At 53.0% G+C, this 19,459-nt stretch overlaps 7 protein-coding genes across 7 annotated transcripts; 3 read left to right on the forward strand and 4 right to left on the reverse strand.

The window, feature by feature from the left end:
• Nucleotides 1–45: 45 nt before the first annotated feature.
• On the reverse strand, nt 46–2,527 carry POSPLADRAFT_1138964 (hypothetical protein; the record flags this gene model as incomplete). Its single annotated transcript, XM_024484975.1, has 13 exons — nt 46–154; nt 225–310; nt 361–483; nt 546–752; nt 805–969; nt 1,021–1,135; nt 1,185–1,342; nt 1,396–1,449; nt 1,498–1,602; nt 1,655–1,737; nt 1,847–1,985; nt 2,045–2,170; nt 2,234–2,527. The coding sequence occupies 13 exons, from the start codon at nt 2,525–2,527 to the stop codon at nt 46–48; spliced, it is 1,764 nt and encodes a 587-aa protein (XP_024340396.1).
• A 1,277-nt stretch (nt 2,528–3,804) lies between these two features.
• Nucleotides 3,805–4,772, reverse strand: POSPLADRAFT_1106421 (hypothetical protein; the record flags this gene model as incomplete). The annotated part of the gene is made up of 5 exons (XM_024483292.1): nt 3,805–3,954; nt 4,011–4,318; nt 4,387–4,470; nt 4,515–4,597; nt 4,720–4,772. Coding segments are annotated over 5 exons (678 nt in total), but the record flags the coding sequence as incomplete, so codon positions are not given.
• A 454-nt stretch (nt 4,773–5,226) lies between these two features.
• POSPLADRAFT_1045905 (hypothetical protein) lies at nt 5,227–7,940 on the reverse strand (the record flags this gene model as incomplete). The annotated part of the gene is made up of 10 exons (XM_024478892.1): nt 5,227–5,478; nt 5,911–6,092; nt 6,404–6,540; nt 6,633–6,636; nt 6,837–6,947; nt 7,035–7,036; nt 7,095–7,183; nt 7,563–7,609; nt 7,796–7,830; nt 7,885–7,940. 10 exons carry the CDS (start codon nt 7,938–7,940, stop codon nt 5,227–5,229), a joined length of 915 nt encoding a protein of 304 aa, XP_024340398.1.
• Nucleotides 7,941–8,653: 713 nt separating this feature from the next.
• Nucleotides 8,654–9,230, forward strand: POSPLADRAFT_1045906 (hypothetical protein; the record flags this gene model as incomplete). Its single annotated transcript, XM_024478893.1, has 3 exons — nt 8,654–8,668; nt 8,901–8,981; nt 9,087–9,230. 3 exons carry the CDS (start codon nt 8,654–8,656, stop codon nt 9,228–9,230), a joined length of 240 nt encoding a protein of 79 aa, XP_024340399.1.
• A 3,092-nt stretch (nt 9,231–12,322) lies between these two features.
• POSPLADRAFT_1139603 (hypothetical protein) lies at nt 12,323–14,847 on the reverse strand (the record flags this gene model as incomplete). Its single annotated transcript, XM_024485065.1, has 9 exons — nt 12,323–12,765; nt 12,825–13,015; nt 13,067–13,587; nt 13,638–13,739; nt 13,802–13,920; nt 13,971–14,148; nt 14,206–14,296; nt 14,353–14,496; nt 14,696–14,847. 9 exons carry the CDS (start codon nt 14,845–14,847, stop codon nt 12,323–12,325), a joined length of 1,941 nt encoding a protein of 646 aa, XP_024340400.1.
• A 707-nt stretch (nt 14,848–15,554) lies between these two features.
• On the forward strand, nt 15,555–17,406 carry POSPLADRAFT_1180529 (hypothetical protein). The gene is made up of 6 exons (XM_024488766.1): nt 15,555–16,065; nt 16,133–16,249; nt 16,312–16,383; nt 16,448–16,688; nt 16,760–16,994; nt 17,069–17,406. The coding sequence occupies exons 1-6, from the start codon at nt 15,594–15,596 to the stop codon at nt 17,246–17,248; spliced, it is 1,317 nt and encodes a 438-aa protein (XP_024340401.1). The 5' UTR covers nt 15,555–15,593; the 3' UTR covers nt 17,249–17,406.
• A 1,244-nt stretch (nt 17,407–18,650) lies between these two features.
• Nucleotides 18,651–19,087, forward strand: POSPLADRAFT_1033210 (hypothetical protein; the record flags this gene model as incomplete). Its single annotated transcript, XM_024476918.1, has 2 exons — nt 18,651–18,712; nt 18,805–19,087. 2 exons carry the CDS (start codon nt 18,651–18,653, stop codon nt 19,085–19,087), a joined length of 345 nt encoding a protein of 114 aa, XP_024340402.1.
• Nucleotides 19,088–19,459: the final 372 nt, after the last annotated feature.

The raw sequence follows: 19,459 nt of genomic DNA on the forward strand, positions 1-19,459 counted from the left end.
TATCATTGTAATACCGGATATGGAAGATAGCACTGGTAGAGAGGGTCATTTTCGCCCTTCCAGCCAACTGAAATGTGTCAGGAGGTTGAATGCGTTAAAACGATCGAGTATACACAAACCGCACTGCCAGCAGTCCAGAAGACCCACAGGATCGCTACAACGATGATTAAATCCCAATAATAGTTTCGAATGATCAGCAACGAATGATCAGCAAACGAACTCACTATCGCTTCTTGATAGACAAAAGCCTCTCATAATTATTCCCCCAATAGGAGTACGTATGGTTCGGTTCGTAGACATCTCCTTCATTCTGAAAATATACCTTTGAGATAGACTCCTGATCCACAAAAACAAACTCACAAAGTACGCCCCGCTCCCTGGGGTAATATCACGGAACTGTTGTACGTGTTGCGTGACGGCTTCATACTGCTCTTGAATGTAATCGACGCTGCTGTTCCACGACCATACGTTATGAAGCGAAAGCTAGCAGAGTGCGATGATCATTGTTACCAATAACCTGTACCTATGGCGCGTTGCATGCTCACATGCCAGAGAGACCGGCGCCATGCAGGGGTGACGCTCGTGGTTCCCTCAGTATAGTTATAGAGGAATGGAGGGACAACAGGAATATAAGGGCTTGCGAATGACAGAAGACCCGCAATCGTGCTGGACAATGTTTCGCGGCCTTCGGCGGACTCGAAAAGTGACGTTGGAATGAGGCGCGATCCCAGAATTAGCTCGGGGCCGACGCTCTGCCCGTCGACTTTCAGTTTCGGTTAAGAGGAAGGTAAATCGTCTTCTCACAGCTTCAGCCAGCGTAACGTATTTATTGAAAAACGCGAGGTACGATGGCAACTCCTCGACGATAGCCGTTCCACCTTGCGCTAATGCAAAATCGGCAGCGGTTCGCATAGATGCTTTTGCATCTGCATTACTCAGTAATGAATTCACAAAGATTAACGTCGGGCCCTGAAATGATACAATGATTAAAAGCTAGTTGAGATGCAGCACTGCACTCACGACAATGTGCCCTCCCCAGCCCTGTGTTCCCCATTTGTATGTTTCATTCACTAGTGTCTCGTACCATATTGCCAGAGTGCTTAGGTTTGAATGTCCCGTAAAGTTTAGCGAAGCGCTGGTAGATGATCAGCACTGCTTCAGGGGTGAGCAGCAGATGTGCATACACTTGTAAAGTCAGTTGAGGTTCTAGCCTATGAGATGACTCCATAACGACACCAAACGCACTACCTCCTCCTCCACGAAGCGCAAAGAAAAGGTCGGTATTCGAGCATTCATTCGCTACTAAATATTGTCCATTAGCCGTCACTACCTTCACTTGCACCTGACAGTCTATCATCTTAGGGAATCTCGATGAAAATTCGAGCTAGAACTTACCACTCTGTCAACAGCCAGACCGTATACTGGTGATAAGACGCTGTGTCCCCCGCCCTGACTTTCTTAGTTATGTACTGAGCTGTTGACAGAAGGTTTTCGCACCAGAAAGAAGCCCCCACCAGCCCCTACAGACTGTGAATAACCACCAATGAATGTCTTGTTAACGGCATCGGCATATTCATAGATAGTTTGTGTGAGGACACCGGGCTATGTCCTCTCGGTTCAGCACTAAATATACACCAATACAAGGGATGCTTACACCAATGGTCACTGCATCGTAACTCGTTGAACATCCTTCTGGTACGAATTCTGGTTCGTATGAAAACTGATCATGAAGATTACCTGCTTGATGGGATTTCATGTAGTGTAGAGGGGCCACACTTACCGAATCCAAATTGCTCACCTACGGCCAAGAGTCACGTTTCAGGTAACGAACGAGTAGAATCGGAACGCACCCACAAAGCCAGTGTGCCTTTACCGCTTGATCTACCTTTGTAGTCATGTCCCTTGTTCTTGACAGACAACCGGATACCAGTCATCTCAGAGAAGCGCAATGCTTTCTGCACGTCCGTGTAGTATCTCACGTCGATCTGGATCATGAAGGTGACACTGGAACGTTTTCGTGTTAACAGACAGAGAACCTACGCACAAAGTACGATGCCAGATTGCCTGAATGGCAAGCAGCTTTGTCGAAAGCGAGAGGGTCAGACGGGTCGCTGGGGTCGAGCAGGCATCCGCCACTTGGAGATTCTGTTTGACAGGTCTCCCACTCTGGCTGAAAGGGAACATGGCGCGACTATGTCAATATAAATCTAGGCATGCAGGAGCTCAGACATACTATCATGTAGGCGCCGAAGTGTGTCGCACGGAAGAGCGGATTGGTATAGTTTGCTTGGATCGCTGCGCATTCCGTATCATTCCGAGCTACCGCAATCCCGTTGAGATTTGAAAAGCACGGAAGTTCCCAGGGAGTGACCGCAAATAACCGACCATCAACGCTTTCGTTGAGCAAAGTCAGTTCTCGCAGGAGCGCCTGTTGTGATAGTCTGATGACCGGTCGCGGAACATCCGCACGGGCGTGAACGAAAGAGACCGTCACGAGGAGGACGCGTCCAGCAGATCGGTATAGCATGGCTAATTGAGCAGGCAGGAATAGCGGAAAAGCTTCAGTGCACAGTACCGGATTGGAGTGGAGGCAAAACACCAGCGATTGGAGATCGTCGCGGATTTATCTCGTACAGAATGCACGGGCCTTACCTTTTGTTACCTAGATTTCCCGCATAATGTCCCTAGCATCTCGGACTCAATAGGTGTGATACATGGCTATCAAGTCGGGCGGGTGATTAAAAGTAACATGCACCGTAGATCGATATTAACCTTTAACTTGAGTTTGAAGACTTGGCGAAGTACTGCTGGTTGGGTATATCAACATTGATGAAATTTTACACCAGGAAGCGCAACACTTACTCGGAGGGTGCTGCTACGATCCCGGTGATCACCCATAAGTCGAGGCACTGCTCGAATGCTGAGTGCGTATCGTTTGAATGCAAGGCCGAAGATGTGTGGAAATCATAGGTAGAGTCGGATTAAAGCCTTGGGAACGTTATTAGACAGCTCGTCAATGAGGCATCTCCTGGATACGTACTATTAGCAGGCTGCTTGAGGTGTCAGAGATGACAACGAACAAACGGGGTCTTTGAGCAATCGAAATTAGACAAGGAACCACGGATCGCAGATCCTTTACGTATACACAGAGATGCACATCCAATCATCGTTTCTTTTCATAGCGTAACACCACGTCTAGGTCAAAACTTAGATTCTCTTCCTGTCCTCATCACTAGGACTACTAGAGTCTGCGCTCTCTAACGTCTCAATACGGATCGTCCTCGGCGAGCCTACGAGCAGTCCGCCCTCTTCGATCCGCCATCCCGCCTCTCGCACGCCGTCCACAAAGCTCGGCCACGCGTCTTCCACGACCGCATACGCAGTCTGCACGGCGGCGAGCGCAATCTCAAAGTCCTGTGGTGCCCGCCCTGCGAGGAGGCGTGCCGTCTCTTGCGCGTGTACCCACGCTTTGAACTGGTCCTCGGACGAGTGCCCCTCCTTAAGGCAGACGCGTACGCAGCACGTGCTGTCAACCCAGAGGAGGTAGCGCTCGTTAGAGAAGGAGGAGAGGACTGTCTGCAGGTGCGTGGGTGACGCAGAGAGTGCGGCGGAGATATATGCGAATGACACTCCGAGGTGGCAGGATGTGGGGACCGGGAATATACGCTCTTGCGCGGCCACGACTGTAGGTGTAAGGACACGCGGGGTCTTTGTGGGAGCGGGTCCTGTAGAAGCAATGAGCAAGATTCCTACACAATGGAAGTACAGAGACATACCACTTGACTGTGCACGATAAGCTGCCCAGACTATAGACGCCCGCTGTCGGTTGAGCGAGCGGAAAACCACTACGCGGACGGCAAGGTAGTTGCAGAAGAGGTGCAAGGCGATGAGCGCGAAAAGCACGACGTAAGTTGCTCGTGTGCTGTGTACGTAGTGCATCACTGCGGTGCCGCTCTGGAGGGCGTGAAATGTGAGACGACAACCAGCGTGAAGCGAAGTTATGTACTAACGAGCATGCCGAGCAACGCGAGCACCGTCTCCTTGCTGCCGTCTTTTGCGCTCAAGTCGCCCACATCTCCGGCGCCCTTCGCAGTCGTGGCGAAGTGCACCGTCAGCGCAGCCTTGGAACCGCCTGCGACGACTCCGCACAGCGCACGGAATGCCCCACTTAGACAAAGCGACGCGACTCGGAACGAGCCAAGGTGAGGTGACAGCGTGTCGAGTATGATGGCGGCGTCGTTGAAGATGTCTGCCGTTAGCCGGTACGCTTTCGCCTCTGGAAAAAGCGATGTCCCGAGGTAGTACCCGGCAACGATTGCTATGTTGAAAAGTCAGTCGCGCATGAAGCCAACTATTGCCAACTCATGCATCAAGTGTGGCACTGACTCGTCAGTCTGCTGAAAATGTCCTGAAGCACGGTCAGGAAGATTGCATGCGTAGCAGATGCGCCTGCTTTTCCAACGCCATGACCTTTGACAAGGTCAATACGCTGACATGGACTAAGTTCCAAATACGAAAACCTTGAAGCACTGCTCGTGACGCAATGAGTCCTGCCAAAGAGCTGCAGAAGGCTTGCAAGGCGTTGTATATCTGATATCTAACGCGGTGTATCGTGAGTAGAAGTGATGACGTACAAGTAGTGACCTTACTGCAGGTAATCTGTTGTATTTACAGTTTGACATTGCATCATACTATGCAACGCGAGAGTGGTATGGTAACCTACCTGGAGATACTGTAGCAGGAAAGCCGGCTGGAAGGAAGACATCGCTGAGGAGATGACGCCAGTCCGTTCCCTTCTTCTCAGTAATGAACAAGCCGGATCTATACGTCTAGCAAGTATCCCTCGAATTACAATTGAGCGTAGACACTAGGGAAAGAGCTCTGACTTCTCCTTGCTTGCCTAGGGTGAGGGAGTACGCGGTGGTAAGTCGTCCCGAATCATCCCTTTCTTCCACCGACAGCCTCTGAGGCATCATGTCACAAGCTCTAGCTCAAGGAGAAGACAAGATGAAGCCAGCAGCTATGGTATGGGTCGTGCGCAGAACCGCCCAAAAGGCGCGGCAGGCTCAACCCTAACCTAAGTATAGAGTTCGCGAGCAGGGGCGCGCGACGCGCGACCGAGCAACAGCACAGCACCCCCTACGTGGTACAGCCAGGACATCTATGTAATTCATCCTAGCCAATGCAACCCCTGTGTCCTCCGACACTTCAGTCTAGGTCACAAGATCAGTCGGTCCCGCACTCGCCCACGGCACTCCCGCCGACGTCGCTCTTGCGCTCGTCGCCTTCATAAGGGTGGACTGATGGACCTGTTTCTTCTACACTGACGCCGAATGTCGCCTCTGTGTCTTTCTCAGACACCAATCGCCACACCGATGTTACAGGCACGCGCTGCGTCTCTATCATTGTACGTATCACGTTCTCTGTCTCTGCGTCCACCATTTGCGCTGGATGATCGTCCCGGGACGCATGCAATGCCTGCGGTCACGATCAATTAGGGATGTACTATTTGATAGGAAGGTCGCCGAACACTGAACATTTATACCAGTGTGTTTGCACATTGTGGCATGGCACGAAACCTGCGAGATGTGTTCGTGAATGGTGGACATAGTTTCGAGCTATCTAAAGCACGGGCTGGCATGTACGCCTCGAGAAGCGACGTCTTTCATACGACACATCCTTCGCGCCACATCTCATCGTACCGCTCTCCGTCGAGAAGACGGAAACATGAGCATAGAACTTTCAACTCGCCGATCAGGTCCTCGGACCGCTGCATGTATCGTGACGCATCGGGCTCATCGCTGCTGGCTCTACTGCGGTCATCCGAACACAACTGTTCATGTTCTTCTGAACCTCGACGGGGCTCCTACGATCTCTATCGCAAGTAGTAGAGCAGTTTGAGCAAGATACCTTTCGGATGCCTGTGCCCGAGGCGGGCTTTACCAGCGAAGCATGTCCTGACTCTGGTGCACGATTTGCCTCGTCTGTTCGGGCCGCCCACAAGCTAATGAATGGCACGTTTCTTCGACAATGTTGTGCCCTCGACCCGGAGGGCCGCGCAACATGTCGCAGCCTAATAATAGCTGTGCGTGCTTGAGCGGTATGTAAGGACCTTCAAAAACTTTTTATATTGCTTTCCACTTAAAACAATGAAACAACATGCAAAAGATATGATGATAGCATAGATGTTGTACAATAAAAGCCTTTTGATATATACGTTTGATCTTATAACGAGCCGTATATAAGATGTGCCAAGGTGATTGCTATCAAACATGACGTGGGATTTCCTCTATTTCACCTTCATTATTTTCAGTGTTATCTTCCACATTGTGGTCAATAATGTCATCTAATTGCATTGTTTTTACTGAGCTCTTTCAAAACATGTCTGGGTCATGATGCTCACCCGAAAATGATGATGCAAAATTGATGGATCCTCCTAGTGGCCCTATGACATTTGAGGCAAATTGAACAGATGATACTTCTGAGTCTTGGAAAGTTGAAGTTCCATTTGCAAATACATATTTGAGGTTGAGATATAGCCTTGAAAGTATAAGAGCATTCAACCTAAGCAAGTGCAATCAGAGTGGTGCCTTTCAAACTGAACACATTTTTACAGACACATCAATAAAGACTGAACTAGGTGGAAGAATATTTTGCACTAGGAAAATAACATTTGTGATGGCCGCAATCAATATGATACTACAGTAAAGAAACATTATCAGCATGTCAATTTTTGTTTGATCAATGCACAATATAACATACCACCAAAATACAGTGCCTAACAAATATGTGCATCAAATTCTATAGTGATGAATAAACACAAAAAAACTGCTTACCATCTCGTAAAAATAGGGTTGTAATTGAAACTTCCACTTTTGCCATTTGTGCCATTTTTTTGATTCCATATGTTGCACGCCAAGTTTCAATTAGAACAAGAAATTCAGCCACTGTGAAACAGCAGCGATTGGCAATTAATACTGTGAAAATGCTGTCAGCATCTTGTTGTTGTGTTTGAAAAACAAGCTAGTGCATACATCTAAAAAAGCATCATTTTAAAATAGATAACAATGGATGTTCTACAAATACAACCTTACCCTATAAGTTCATTATTTTCAATGCTTACATATACTATACATGTAACTGGACTAGGGGCTGGCTGAGTTACTGTTCTTGCAAGCTGAAACTAGTAAAATTGAATCAGCAATGAAACACTTTACAAGTATCATAAATGATTCCTACAAATCCCACACAAATAGGAAATGCATACAAACTTATGACTATGCTTGGAACAATCAATTTGTGTCCATTGATTGCATAGACCCGTAATGCAGCAATTGCTATTTGTTATTCATGAATGTTTATTTCTTACTCTTGAATATAATCAATACTCACTTGATATTGCTATATACATAACACACCAGCAGGCATTCCAGCATATTGAATAAACTAAACCACTATTAGTTGGTTTATATCAATATCATCAGATTTTAATATAATGAGATTAACAGACACCTATCCACTGTTGATAAGTATACAGACTATTACACTGAACATATACTTACTTTGCAACCAACAACAAAGTAATTTCCAGCTGCCAGAACAGCATAACCTGATACACCAATATGCAGTATTATGTATGCAGCATTTGCACATGTTAGTTTTTGCTTCCAGATAACACTGATTGTTTGATCCAAGGTGATAACAAATTCATAGATATAAAGTGCTTTGCAGGTAGAATATTAGTAGTGTCAATGAACATGATACAATCAGATTTGATCAAAACAATGATATTAACCCATCACAGAAAAATAACAGTAGTTTTCAACAAACCTATTTTTAAAAGGTCATTGTATAAATAAAACCATTAGTTATAAATAGACTTACGTTTGCTGAATTATCTGAATGTCTTGAGTCAATTCTGAGGAGTTATTGGTTGACATATTGTGATGATGGAGGTATACAACAAAAGTTACTTTTTTGATTACATTGTTCATATATATATATATATCTCCCATAGCTGTGACATCATAATGCAATGATCTGTCAGATTGTAAAGATAGCAAATTTTATGATGATCAGCTACTATCACATATGAGTGAATTCTGATGAATGACCATATCAAATTCTAAAAGTGTTTATCTATCAATTAATGATGAACATTCAGATTTATTTCAAATGTGTAATACATCAAACATTATTGTGTGATGGTCTGTCAAAAAAAAGCTAAGATGTACTATGAAACAGAAGCCCTAGGCACAAGTTGTTGCTGAGCTCTCATGAATAACTTGTTAAATTGATGCAGTCACTATTTCTCAACTCATGCTGATAGAACCCCTACACTCACAAAGAGGAAAAAATTTGAGGTTCAGTTAGAATTGAACTAGAGTGAGAGCTTGGCCGCTGGTACCGAATTTGGAGGTGATCAAAGATTATATCATTTCCAGGTACCAGAAGCGCACTGTAACCGTTACATGCAGGCGCCAGACGGGTGTTTGATGGAAGGGTCCACGGTGATGGGGTGCGGATGGATCCGGCGGGTCTCGATACGAGGCCAGCGCTTGTATAGATGCGAGAAGGCCTTCAGGTCTGCAAGCGTGCTCTAGGAACATCACCTACTCGAATTGCACTATGCTAAGTTGGGCTTCAGGACAACATGCGGCTCTTGAAGGTATGTGCATCCCAGATCATGTTCGGCCACAGACATACCTGAGATGCCTGGGCCCGTTGACAGTACAGTCTGTAACACACGAGTCGTCGGCCCCGCCCTTGCCCACAGCACTCTCATCAAGCCCGTTCTTGTCAATGCCCGCTCTCTAGTGCTTCCTCTTGTGGCTTTCGGCTCGAACACTTCATACTACTTAATTCCCTCATCTGTCGTACCTTGCTCTTCCTCTACAAAGGCGTGGAGACCTGTTCCTTGTACTCCGACATTGACGCTGACATCAGTCCCCTCTACAGCCACGGGCTGTGTCTCTACTATTGTACGTGTTAGGTTCCTTGTCTCTGTGTCCACCGTCTGCTCTATGCTGTAGCCGATTGCATGCAATACTTGCGCTCACGATCAATTGGAACTATCCATTCGGGAGGAAGATCACCGAACACTAAAGTCTAGTCCGGCAGGTTTGTACATTATAGCACGAGGCTTCCGAGATGTGTTCGTGGATGGCGGCGAGCTATCTAAAGCCACGGGACGCGTATGCACGCCTCGCAAAACGACATCTCTCATGTGATAGCCCCTTCGCGCTGCTTCTCATCATACCACTCCTCGTCGAGAAGATGGAAGCACGAGTCTAGATCTTGTGAAATTGAAATCACCGATGGGCTTCTCAGAGCGCTGCATGTATCGTGCCGCATCAGGCATACTGCTCCAGGACCTGCTGCGGTCATTCGAATACCATTGCTCACGTCCTTATCGATTTCGACGGGGTTCCTACCATCGCCATCGCCAGCGGTCGAACAGCTTGAGCAGGGTACCTTCCGGATGCCCCTGCCCAAGGCGGGCTTTGCCAGCGAAGCATCTCCTCACTTTATTTCTAGTACACAACTCGCGTCGCCTGTTCGGGCTGTCCACGAGCTAGAGGAAGGGTACGTTTCTTCGACAATGTCGCGTTCTCTATCCGGAGGGCCGCGTAATGTGATGAAGCCTAATAGTAGCTGCGCTTACGCTTCTTGCGTCGCCGCGTGGAGAGGCACTGGTGGATAATATTGACTACAGTCTGATTTTAAAAGGGACCGGCGCACGTCTTTCCAGCAGTGGAGAAATGTATGTATGGCGCCCCAAAGCAACTGAAGAAAAAGATATTGAGTGCTGATACGAATTTCCGGATATGCACGAGAGGCTGTATAGTGAGCCCATCGTTGCCGTTGTTGTAAGCTTCGCCTGCTGAATGGACAGTTCCCCTTGAACCTAGCGTCTCTAGAAGCCCCAACGGCGTGATAGGTCACGAAGACGGCCATGATCAATCTATCGAGATGTTTGGTGGCTATCCATCAGGGCTGTTCGTGCACTTGTCCGTTTGGATAGGCGACGATCCTGCGTTCACCCTCGTCAAAGCACGCTGGTATTCCAATGAATGTATATGTAAGTACGAGCTCATTCTTCCCGTTCTCACGCGAGGCTGTACGCGTACTTCTCAAGGATATGGTAATGGTTTCCTTGCGGCATTTTGGCTTCCATCTCTGCTTCAGGGGTCGGCAGTACCAAATAAGTTGAAGCAGGCTCATCGTACGTGATATCCACGCCTTCTCGCACTGTGCGCAGATTCAAGTGCTCGACTGCTTCAACGGTAGTGCAGCTGTATCGTTGTTAGCACACCGTTACAAATGCCTTCGCCAGCCCCTCGCCAGCCCCTCGCCAGCCCTCCTTGCGGCGTGATTCCTAAGTGGTTGGCTTCTAACGCTTCAACCGTCCCTTGAGGCTCGAGCAAGAGTCTTCGTTCAAATCCTCGACCTGGCCCCGCGTACAGTCATTTGGTTTCCGATGTTCTGATGGCGTGAGGAATGTCCTTGCGGGGCACGCCTCTCGCCGACGTACACGAACGAGGCCTATCGTGACGAGACTTCAGACCCAATGCTGGATGGCTGGATGACACCCTGATATTCTCCGGGCGAGCGGAACCTCTGTGCATCCAGTCGGATGTTCTGTATTGGTGTATATGATATACACTACCGACGGGGATAGCGCGTGCGCGCTAGTCGCCGCCACAGGCTTGGCGCGTCATGCGACCCTGTCGTTCAAGATGCAGAGCGACTGGAAAGACTCCAGAAATCCTCAGCCGGTTTGTGTTCTTCTCGCTGGGCCCTCCCAATGTGCGCGAACAGGTAGCTCCTGCAATCTAGTGAATCCACGCACGCAGAACGTTCAGTTCTCGAAACTGTGCATTTGCGCGCAAAGGATTCCATGTGTACCCCTCGTGCATCAACCACTATCTGGCAGAATAGCCTACGGCTGAAGGGAGAATTACGGAGTATAAGGCGCATGTGCATACTAGTGAGTGTTCTCCATCGCCTTCTCGGGCGCGTCGCGACGTCCTAGCCATGTGCTCGACATATTGTGTCTCTGTCGATGATCCAGCCCGTGAGAGAGTACGGTAGCATACAGTACGCGATTTCTGCTAAGCAACGACCTTCTAGCTCATTATATCAATATCAGTGGTCATGCCCCCACCACGCCAAGCCAGCCCGCAACCCAATCTGTCGTCAAATTCACTCGGAGCCGCACACCTCATTGTGCACGCACAATGAGGCCTTCTAGACTGTGTCCTTTCCGCTGAGCCCAACGTGCGAGAATAAGATTCGCGGCGTTCGAAACGCGATCAGGACACCGTTCATATGCACGCTAAATACATTCAATACTGAAGAATCGTTTGCTCGTTTCTATCTGTTCCGCAAGGCTCACATCTGATAAGAGCGACATACAATATTGGTATACACTACGTAGTTACTTTACACAGGCGCCCTTCAGTACGTACTATCCGTACCGCACATAGGCCGTCAGCCGTGAACATCTTTGTATCTCTGCAACTCTGTGATTGTGAGCTGTTTCGGTCCAAACCCATCTTGTTTCATGGACTGTCAACTGGTGTGCCCCAGTCAATGAGTTACCCTCACCCATGCTTACCTTACAAAGAGGCGAGTTCAATTGGTGCCCTTGGATCAACAAAGCCGACTTGGTAGAGGAACCTGCGCTAGATGACAAAAGCGTCAAGCTTCCCTCCGACTTTAGAAGGCGCACTACCCCTTTTGGACCCTTTCACGTATGATCGACCACTCTTCACCTTCCTCTTTCTTTACCTACGTCATTATATATTCCTAACTGTCTGACGTCACGCCTGTCGACCTACTCCGTATGTCTTATAAGCTGGCCTCGACGCGACGCTCAGCGATCCAAGCTTTCCTTTTCCTCAGACTTCCAGTGCAGACGAGCATCCCGTGCGCTGCGTCTACTTGGTGAGCTCTTCGTTGTCCTATCGTGTTTTCGTAGGGCAACGCAGACGAGCGATTCGAGCGTTGCACACGTTGTGTCTCATTTCGTGTCACTTGGCTCCCAGTACCGGCTACGGACCAGGCCATTCCGTCACGCATATGCCGACTTCATCATTAACGACAACCACAACGGACGCAGTCCGTCAGACCCTCCTACGCAAGGCAAGCTTCAAGCTGTTCATTGTGCTCATGACATGGCTAAATTTTGATGAAACGGGTCCCTGACCATCCATTACTAGTACAAGTAGACACGACAACGTCTGACTGCAAGGGTTTTGTACGACATACGCAGGTGCGTTACTCTAATGCTCACGATGCAAAAACAAAGCGAGATACATCATAACACAGTACCCGCGCCATCTCCGTGCGCTCCCTCCTTCCGCAGGCCGCGCACCTTCTTCGCAAGCCCGAAGAACCGCCCGCGCTCCGCCTTGGCCTCGATCCGCAGCCGCTCCTCGTGCTCTATCTCCGCCTCCGAGATGCTCCCGCCGAGCGAGTACCACGTCACCGTGATCATGCCCAGCACCGCCGTCAGCACGCACCCGAACATCGCGCCGATGCCCCTCGGGTGCCACCCGTTGTTCTGCAGGAACGGCCCAACAGTCAGCCCGTCAAGATCCGTCGTCGACGCGAACCCTGCCGCGTTCCCCGAGAACGGCAGCCCGAGCGTCGCGCACTGGTCGTTCATGTACGATGGCATGTTGTTGCGCTGCTGCGCCACCAGCGGTGCCTCTATCAGCTGGATCGCGAGGCCCACCTCCAGGTGCCATTCGATGTGACCTGCAATTGGTATTTGTCAGAAACGAAACAGCACTCAGACACACGCGCGAGACGCCTACAGTGGAAGAACCACACGCCCGGGTTGTCCGCGACGATGCGGAACGTGTATGCGCTGCCCGCGGGGATAAGCACCGTGTCGCGCCGCATCGGATTCGCCTGCGACTCGTTGATCGGCGGGTTCAGCGACGGATCGTCCGACGTGTAGTCGGCGGCAAAGTTTACGAGCTGCATCGTATGCCCGTGCAAGTGGCTGGACGCGCGATCAGCACCAGCACAGCACTTCGCACGCATGTCCGCTCACAATGGGTGCTTCCCCGTGTCCGCATTCTTCACCACGATGTCCACGACGTCCAGGTGGTCCACGACAAAGCTCTGCGGTCCGTACGCCTCTGCCACCGTCGCGTTTGCGCCCAGCGTCAGCGCCGACATGATCGCCGGCACGTTCGGGCTGTTGTACGTCACCCCGTTGATCACCGCGTGGTTCGTGCCATCGTCCATCGTGTCAAACTCAAACTCGAGTTCGATCGTGCGCGTGGCCGCAGGCATCGCCACCACGTCCGCCGGCGTCAGCAGCGTGTCGTTCAGCGCCTCGTACGCGTCCACCGTGCCGAGGTCCTCCGTCTCCGCCGCGCTGCTGTATTCGATGTACGACGTCGCGTTTGGGTTCAGCGTGTCCGGGACGGTGTCGAACATGGTCGTGTCCATGTTCGCGTGGATCGCCCAGTTCTTTGCGCTCGTGTCGTTCCGCGCCTTCACCAGGATCGAATAGCGCTGCGCGACGCCGAGGTTGATCATGTCGATCGGGTATGGCTCCGTGTCGATCTGTGCGGTGGTCAGCAATCGCCTTGGCTGGCCGACACGACGCTACGCACGCCGTCTGCCTCGATGATCGTCATGTCATGACCATCAATCCAGAAGAAGAAACCCGCGAACGCGCCGATATTCGCGAGCCGCAGACGGTACGTTTTGCCGGGCTGTCGCGTATTCATGTGTTAATGCGCGGTGCCTGCAAAAAGAAGCGGATAAGATAGCCCACCTCGAACGGAAGCGTTGCATTCTCGTTGAAGCCGACCGCGGCTGTCACGGGGCTCGGGTTGGTGCCCTCCTTCGGTCCAAGGTACTGCGTGCCCTGCGCAAAGTACATGAGCGCGGCATCTGCGCGCGTTTCAGCCGAGCGGCGAAGACGGGGCGCGGGCACGGCTCACCAGGTACGGGCTCGCCACCTCCGGGATTTGCAATGCTGATGAATTGCTTGAGCAGCGTTGCGTGCTGGTCGTGGTACCAGTCCGACATCGCGATGGTGAACTCCTCGTCGTACGTGTACCTCTCTGGCCCTGCGGGGCGGAGGATGACCGGAGAACGCAGACCGTCGACGTATTGACCCTGCGGGTCGAACCGGTGTTATGTCATGCGCACCCGAGGGTGGCCGGTGGTACTCACGGTAGAGTGGGCATGCACCCAGTACGTGCCGTGCTGATCAGAGGTGTTGATGGGGACATTGTAGTGGAACGTGTCACCGGGTGGGATACCGCTGCAGTGGCGTGTAAGAAGACGCATCAAGACTGGGGGTGCGCAAGCGGGACGTACCACTGGCTGACGCCCATGGCGCCGTCCATCCAGGACGTGGAGTTGAAGAACATGCCGTGGTGGTGGAGCGTCGCGGGTGAGTCGATCGAGTTTGTCGCGTGGACGAGCAGGGAGTCGGTGTTGTTCACGACGATCGGAGGTGGTCTGGCGGACACGGAGGGTCAGCGTCAATGGTCGGGTGGACGCAGAAACGCAAGTGCAGTTGGAAGATCGCTCAATTAACATAGACGGGATGGACACGCGTCGGACGAGCCAGAAATGCATGTCGCGACGGGCAGGCGGTGGTGAATGACACCAAGACCTGCGTGTCTCCATAACCGTCGGGCGAACGATTGATACTCACGGCCATGTCCCGTTGATACCAATGACGCGGCGGGGGTAGAGGCCATCGGGGTTGGCGTTGTAGACGTAGGTGATGTTCCACCAGAGCTCCTGGACGCCGGCGAGCGCGGGGGCTGCGGCGACGAGGAGGGCAAAGGCGGAGGAGGTCCACATGACGTTGAGGTCGAGGCCGGAGTCGAGTCTCAGAGGATGGGGGACGGGGAGACGGGAGACGGGGAGATGGGGGACGGAGAGACGGGATCTGGCGAGGGACGCGACTTTTAGCTTCGCGAAAAGGACTCGGGGCGGAATGGAACTCAGCAATACCAAGGCGCATGGTGGTGGGACGCATCAGGGCCGTACCAAGAGGGAGGAGAAGACGGAATGCGATCATACATTCAGCCTTGCCGCTTCTCATCCCATCTCCCCGAAAAATTATCTGATAACCCCCGGGCCTGATCGAGATCTCCGGCCGAGGCTTTATCTGATAATCACGACCCCAAATTCGCCGCCGAGCCCCCTCGGCGCGCTGCCTTTCGAGTCCTCTGCGTTAATGCGCAGACGAAGATAGGGCCAGCTGCTCCTTGTCTTCTAAGCATCGGCCCAGAAGCGCAATATGCGAGTGATGCAGGCGCAGGGATTGGCCCCATGCGCATGCCGTCACACGAACACCCACTCGCTGCCAAGGCCGCCAAGACCGATGCTGTGGCAAGTATCTGATAAGATCGCACACTCCCTCCGGCAGAACATTATCAGATAACGCGAGAGGCCCGGCCCCTCGGCTTATGCAGATGCACCTTGCGGTTGGGCTTCTCCCCGCCTGTGAGCTTCGCGCGTACATATACGCCACCAGGATGCCTCTGCGGCGCCCTGCTGCTCCTGCTGCCTCTGCCCCCGCGCCCAGCTAGCACATCCCCGCCATGGCCCGCAACCTCTTCTCCGTCCCCATCTTCTTCATCGTCTTCCGCGAGACCCTCGAGGCCGCCATCATCGTCTCCGTCCTCCTCGGTCTCGTCGAGCAGATCGTCCACGAGGACCCCAACGCGATCGCCGCCGCCCGCCGCCCGCGCCCCCAAGTCGCCCCCCGATACACCGACGACGAGAAGCCGTCCGACGCGTCCAGCGCATCCGGCTCGCACGACGCCGCGGCGCCCGAGCTGCCCCACCGCGACGCCGAGAACGAGAACGAAGACGACCCTGAAGATGAGAACGAGGCAAACGAGGAGGACGACGCGCTCGCCGCCGCCCGCCTGGTGCGCAAGATGCGCATCCAGATCTTCCTGGGCTCTGCCCTCGGGCTGTTCGTCGCGCTCGCCATCGGTGCCGCCTTCATCGCCGTCTGGTTCACCCAGGCCGCCGACCTCTGGGCAAAGTCCGAGGAGCTCTGGGAAGGTGCGCCACTCCGTGCGGGTTCCGCGTGTCTTCTGCGCGCTGACTATCTATCTCGCGGCGGACGCAGGCATATTCGAGGTCATCGCGTCCCTCATCATCTTCGTCATGGGTGTCACCATGCTCAAGATGGACCGCGCAAAGGCCAAGTGGCGCGTCAAGCTCCAGCGCGCGTTCTCCGGCAAACGTGCGTGCCCGCTGTCCTTACCCGTACCCGTAACCGGCCTGCCCCCTAACGCGCGCACGCAGATGTCGACCGCGAGACGCGCGCGGGCAAGTGGGTGCTCTTCATCCTCCCGCTCATCACCGTGCTTCGCGAGGGTGCGTCAGCAGCCATCTCTTTGTACCGCACCTGCTCACCTGCTCACCTGCGTCGCCCGCGCAGGCATGGAGGCCGTGATCTTCGTCGGCGGCGTCTCGCTCGGGCAGCCCGCCGTCGCGATCCCCATCGCCGCGATCGTGGGGCTCGTGTGCGGGCTCATCTGCGGCTACCTCATCTACGCGTTCGCGAGCCGCACGACGCTCACCGTGTTCATGGTCGTGATGACGAACTTCATCCTGCTCATCGGCGCGGGGCTCTTCAGCAAGGCCGTGTGGGCGTTTGACGAGCAGCACTTCAACAACATGTGCGTATGCGTACACGGGCTGTGGCTGTGCGCGTCTTCGTCTGCGCGCGTGTGTTGACAGGTCCCCACAGTGTCGGCGCGGACGTGGACGACACGGGCGGCGACGGCCCGGGCTCGTTCAACGTGCAGGGCTCGGTGTGGCACCTCAACTGCTGCAACCCGGAGAACAACTACGACTCGGACGGCTGGACGATCTTCGGCGCGATCTTCGGCTGGACGAACAGCGCGACGGTGGGCTCCGTCGTGAGCTATGTCGCGTACTGGGTCGCGGTCATCGTCGTGCTCGTGTACCTCAAGTTCAAGGAGGTGCGTGGCGCGCCTTGTTGTGTGCGGTGTGGTGCTGGTGGGATGAGGGTGCTGATGGATCTGGGTCTGCGCAGGGCCGGACGACGCTCCTCGGGAAGGAGAGCGCGGCGGGTGTGCGGCGGCGCGAGCGCCGGGAGCGCATCGAGCGCGAGGACAGGGATGACCGTGAACGCGAGGAGGCAGCGGCGGCGGGAGAGGTGGCGGTGGCGGCGGTCGAGGAGAAGGCGCGCCCGCCGACGCCCGAGGTTGCGTAGGCGGGCCATGTCCAAAATGTCACTATATGTCGTGTGCCGCGGCCTATTGGCTCGTGGATCGCTGCGCTTTGCGATTAGTATACTTTGTGTGTTGCTGTGGCGCCGCCGTGAGGTGCGCGCTCTGTGTATAGTAGATAGAAACGATGGAACTTCATGACAAAACTTCGAACGCACGAAGGATCGAGTCTCCGTGCGCACGACCCGTGCCTTGATTGGGGTCCCGGTCGGACTCGACGATGCGTCATGTCGCTGCTACTGGACATTCAGCTCGCACAATGAGCCCAACGGGATGGTCCTGGTCCAGAAGGCACGATCGCGCGTGATGCATTCGGGGCGGACGATCGGGGTCGGAGATGGGCAGCCCCGAGTGAATTTGACGACAGATTAGATTGTGCGCGGAGTGGGCTTGGCGGTGGGGGCGTGATCACGTACGTTATTGATGATTGCTGCAATGCACGATGGAACGTTGACGCATTCGAGCATGTACGCTAGAAGACCGTCGCTCATGCACGGTATGTAAGAGATCGCATGTTGCCATCCCAGCGTGAGTATGCCGTCGCGCACGGCGCCGCCCTAAGCCTATTGCCAGTGACACTGCCGAGAATCGAGATGCGTATTCAGGCCTCACGGCCCAGACGAGAACTGTTCTGACTTCTGTTGCGGCGTGCCCGCGACGCGCGAGAGAAGAACGACGGGGTATGACACCCACTTGCCCACTGGTGCATCTGCGCCTTTCGCGGCGTGCGCAATAGCATGCCGTGTCCATGGGCTTCTCGGTGCTTGGCGGGGCGAAGGCGCGCGCCTCGCGGGCCCATGACCGTGGACCCTGGCGCACAGGCATGAAGTCTCAGACAGCCCCTCCGACATACGCGCAAATGTAGAACGTCTCACTGGGTGTACAGAGGTTCCGTTCGCCAGCAGGGTATCAGGGTGCCATCGCAGCCGCGCAGTCTTTGGCCCCGGAGTCTCGGGACGGCGAGCTCCGTTCATGCAGGGGCGTCCTTAGCACCATTGGACATTCGGGTAATGACCAAGTCCAAAGCCAAATGACTGGACGCACAAGAACCGTTTCCGTTTGGGGTCAGCTTAGGTCGAGGTTTCAAACGAAAGGGGTTCCCGCTGGATCCCGCACGGCGCAGAGACCGGCCGAAGTCTGTCCTCAACGCCAAGACTTTAAAAATAAAGGTGTAAAGACGACTCACGACGGGCTGTCAACGGCCGTCGCGGCGTGCAGACAATAATATAGCTGCACTACCGTTCAAGCGATCAAGCGAGCATTTAGATCCGCGCACGGTGCACGGTGCGAGAATGCACAGATGCCTCGTACGTTGATTCTGCTTGTTTGGTACTGCCGGCCCCTGGGGCAGAGACCGGAGCACAAAATTAATGCCGCAGGGAACCCATGCCTCAGCGAGATGCACGTTCGGCTTCGCGTGAGAACGAGAAGGATGGTCTCGTAGCGAGGTCAAGAAATACACTGACATCCATTGGCATACCAGTAGCACATCAGACAAGGATGAATGCAGGATCGTCGCCTGGCTAAACGGACTGTGTAGTGCTTGCGCAGCACGCAGATACCAAAAAAAGGAGATGAGAGATAAGGCCCGTCAGCGTGGTATATCTGATAAGATAAGGGGTGCAAAGGACTCACCGATCAAAGATGACAAGTGGTTCCTGGAGATCGCGAAGACGATCTTATTGAGTCATGCTATGTTTATGATCCAAGTCAAGGCACAGACTAAGTTGATAAACGGCATTACGGAGATGAGGCTTCAAGAGGTGCCGATTGTAAAGGTCGCTGTCCATTCGGCAAGTGAAACTTGCAACGACAAACGCTAGGGTTTTCACGTCCCGATGTCAATAATTGGCCTCTTGCATGTGGAGCATGTGAAGCCGCCTGTCGACAACGAGTCCTCCAATGACGCAACTAGAAGAAAGGCCGTCAGGCTGGTAGTGCGGCTGGACATATGCCGACACAAGGCGATGATAGGCTCACAATAGGGTCCAGCAATTCCAAACAACACCCGATTCTTCACGTTCATTTCCCTCAGGACGCCATACAACCATCGCCCCACTGCTGGAGAGACGTGTACCGGCCCCCTTCATTGTCGCACGGAGGTCAACACCGAGTTGCAGAACAGATCACCAGAAATGAACTCAGGATGAACTCGCAACTATTATCCGCCAGCCTCTCCACACGGCGATGCAAGA

This window comes from Postia placenta (genome assembly GCF_002117355.1).
Source record: "Postia placenta MAD-698-R-SB12 unplaced genomic scaffold POSPLAscaffold_5, whole genome shotgun sequence".
NCBI lineage: Eukaryota > Fungi > Basidiomycota > Agaricomycetes > Polyporales > Adustoporiaceae > Rhodonia > Rhodonia placenta.

Excerpts from the sequence above, each read along its gene's own strand:
- POSPLADRAFT_1180529 (XM_024488766.1), top strand. The coding sequence starts at position 15,594 with ATGGCCCGCAACCTCTTCTCCGTCCCCATCTTCTTCATCGTCTTCCGC. Across the intron at positions 16,384-16,447 it reads CATCACCGTGCTTCGCGAGG|GCATGGAGGCCGTGATCTTC; the intron begins GTGCGTCAGCAG and ends TCGCCCGCGCAG. Across the intron at positions 16,689-16,759 it reads GAGCAGCACTTCAACAACAT|TGTCGGCGCGGACGTGGACG; the intron begins GTGCGTATGCGT and ends AGGTCCCCACAG.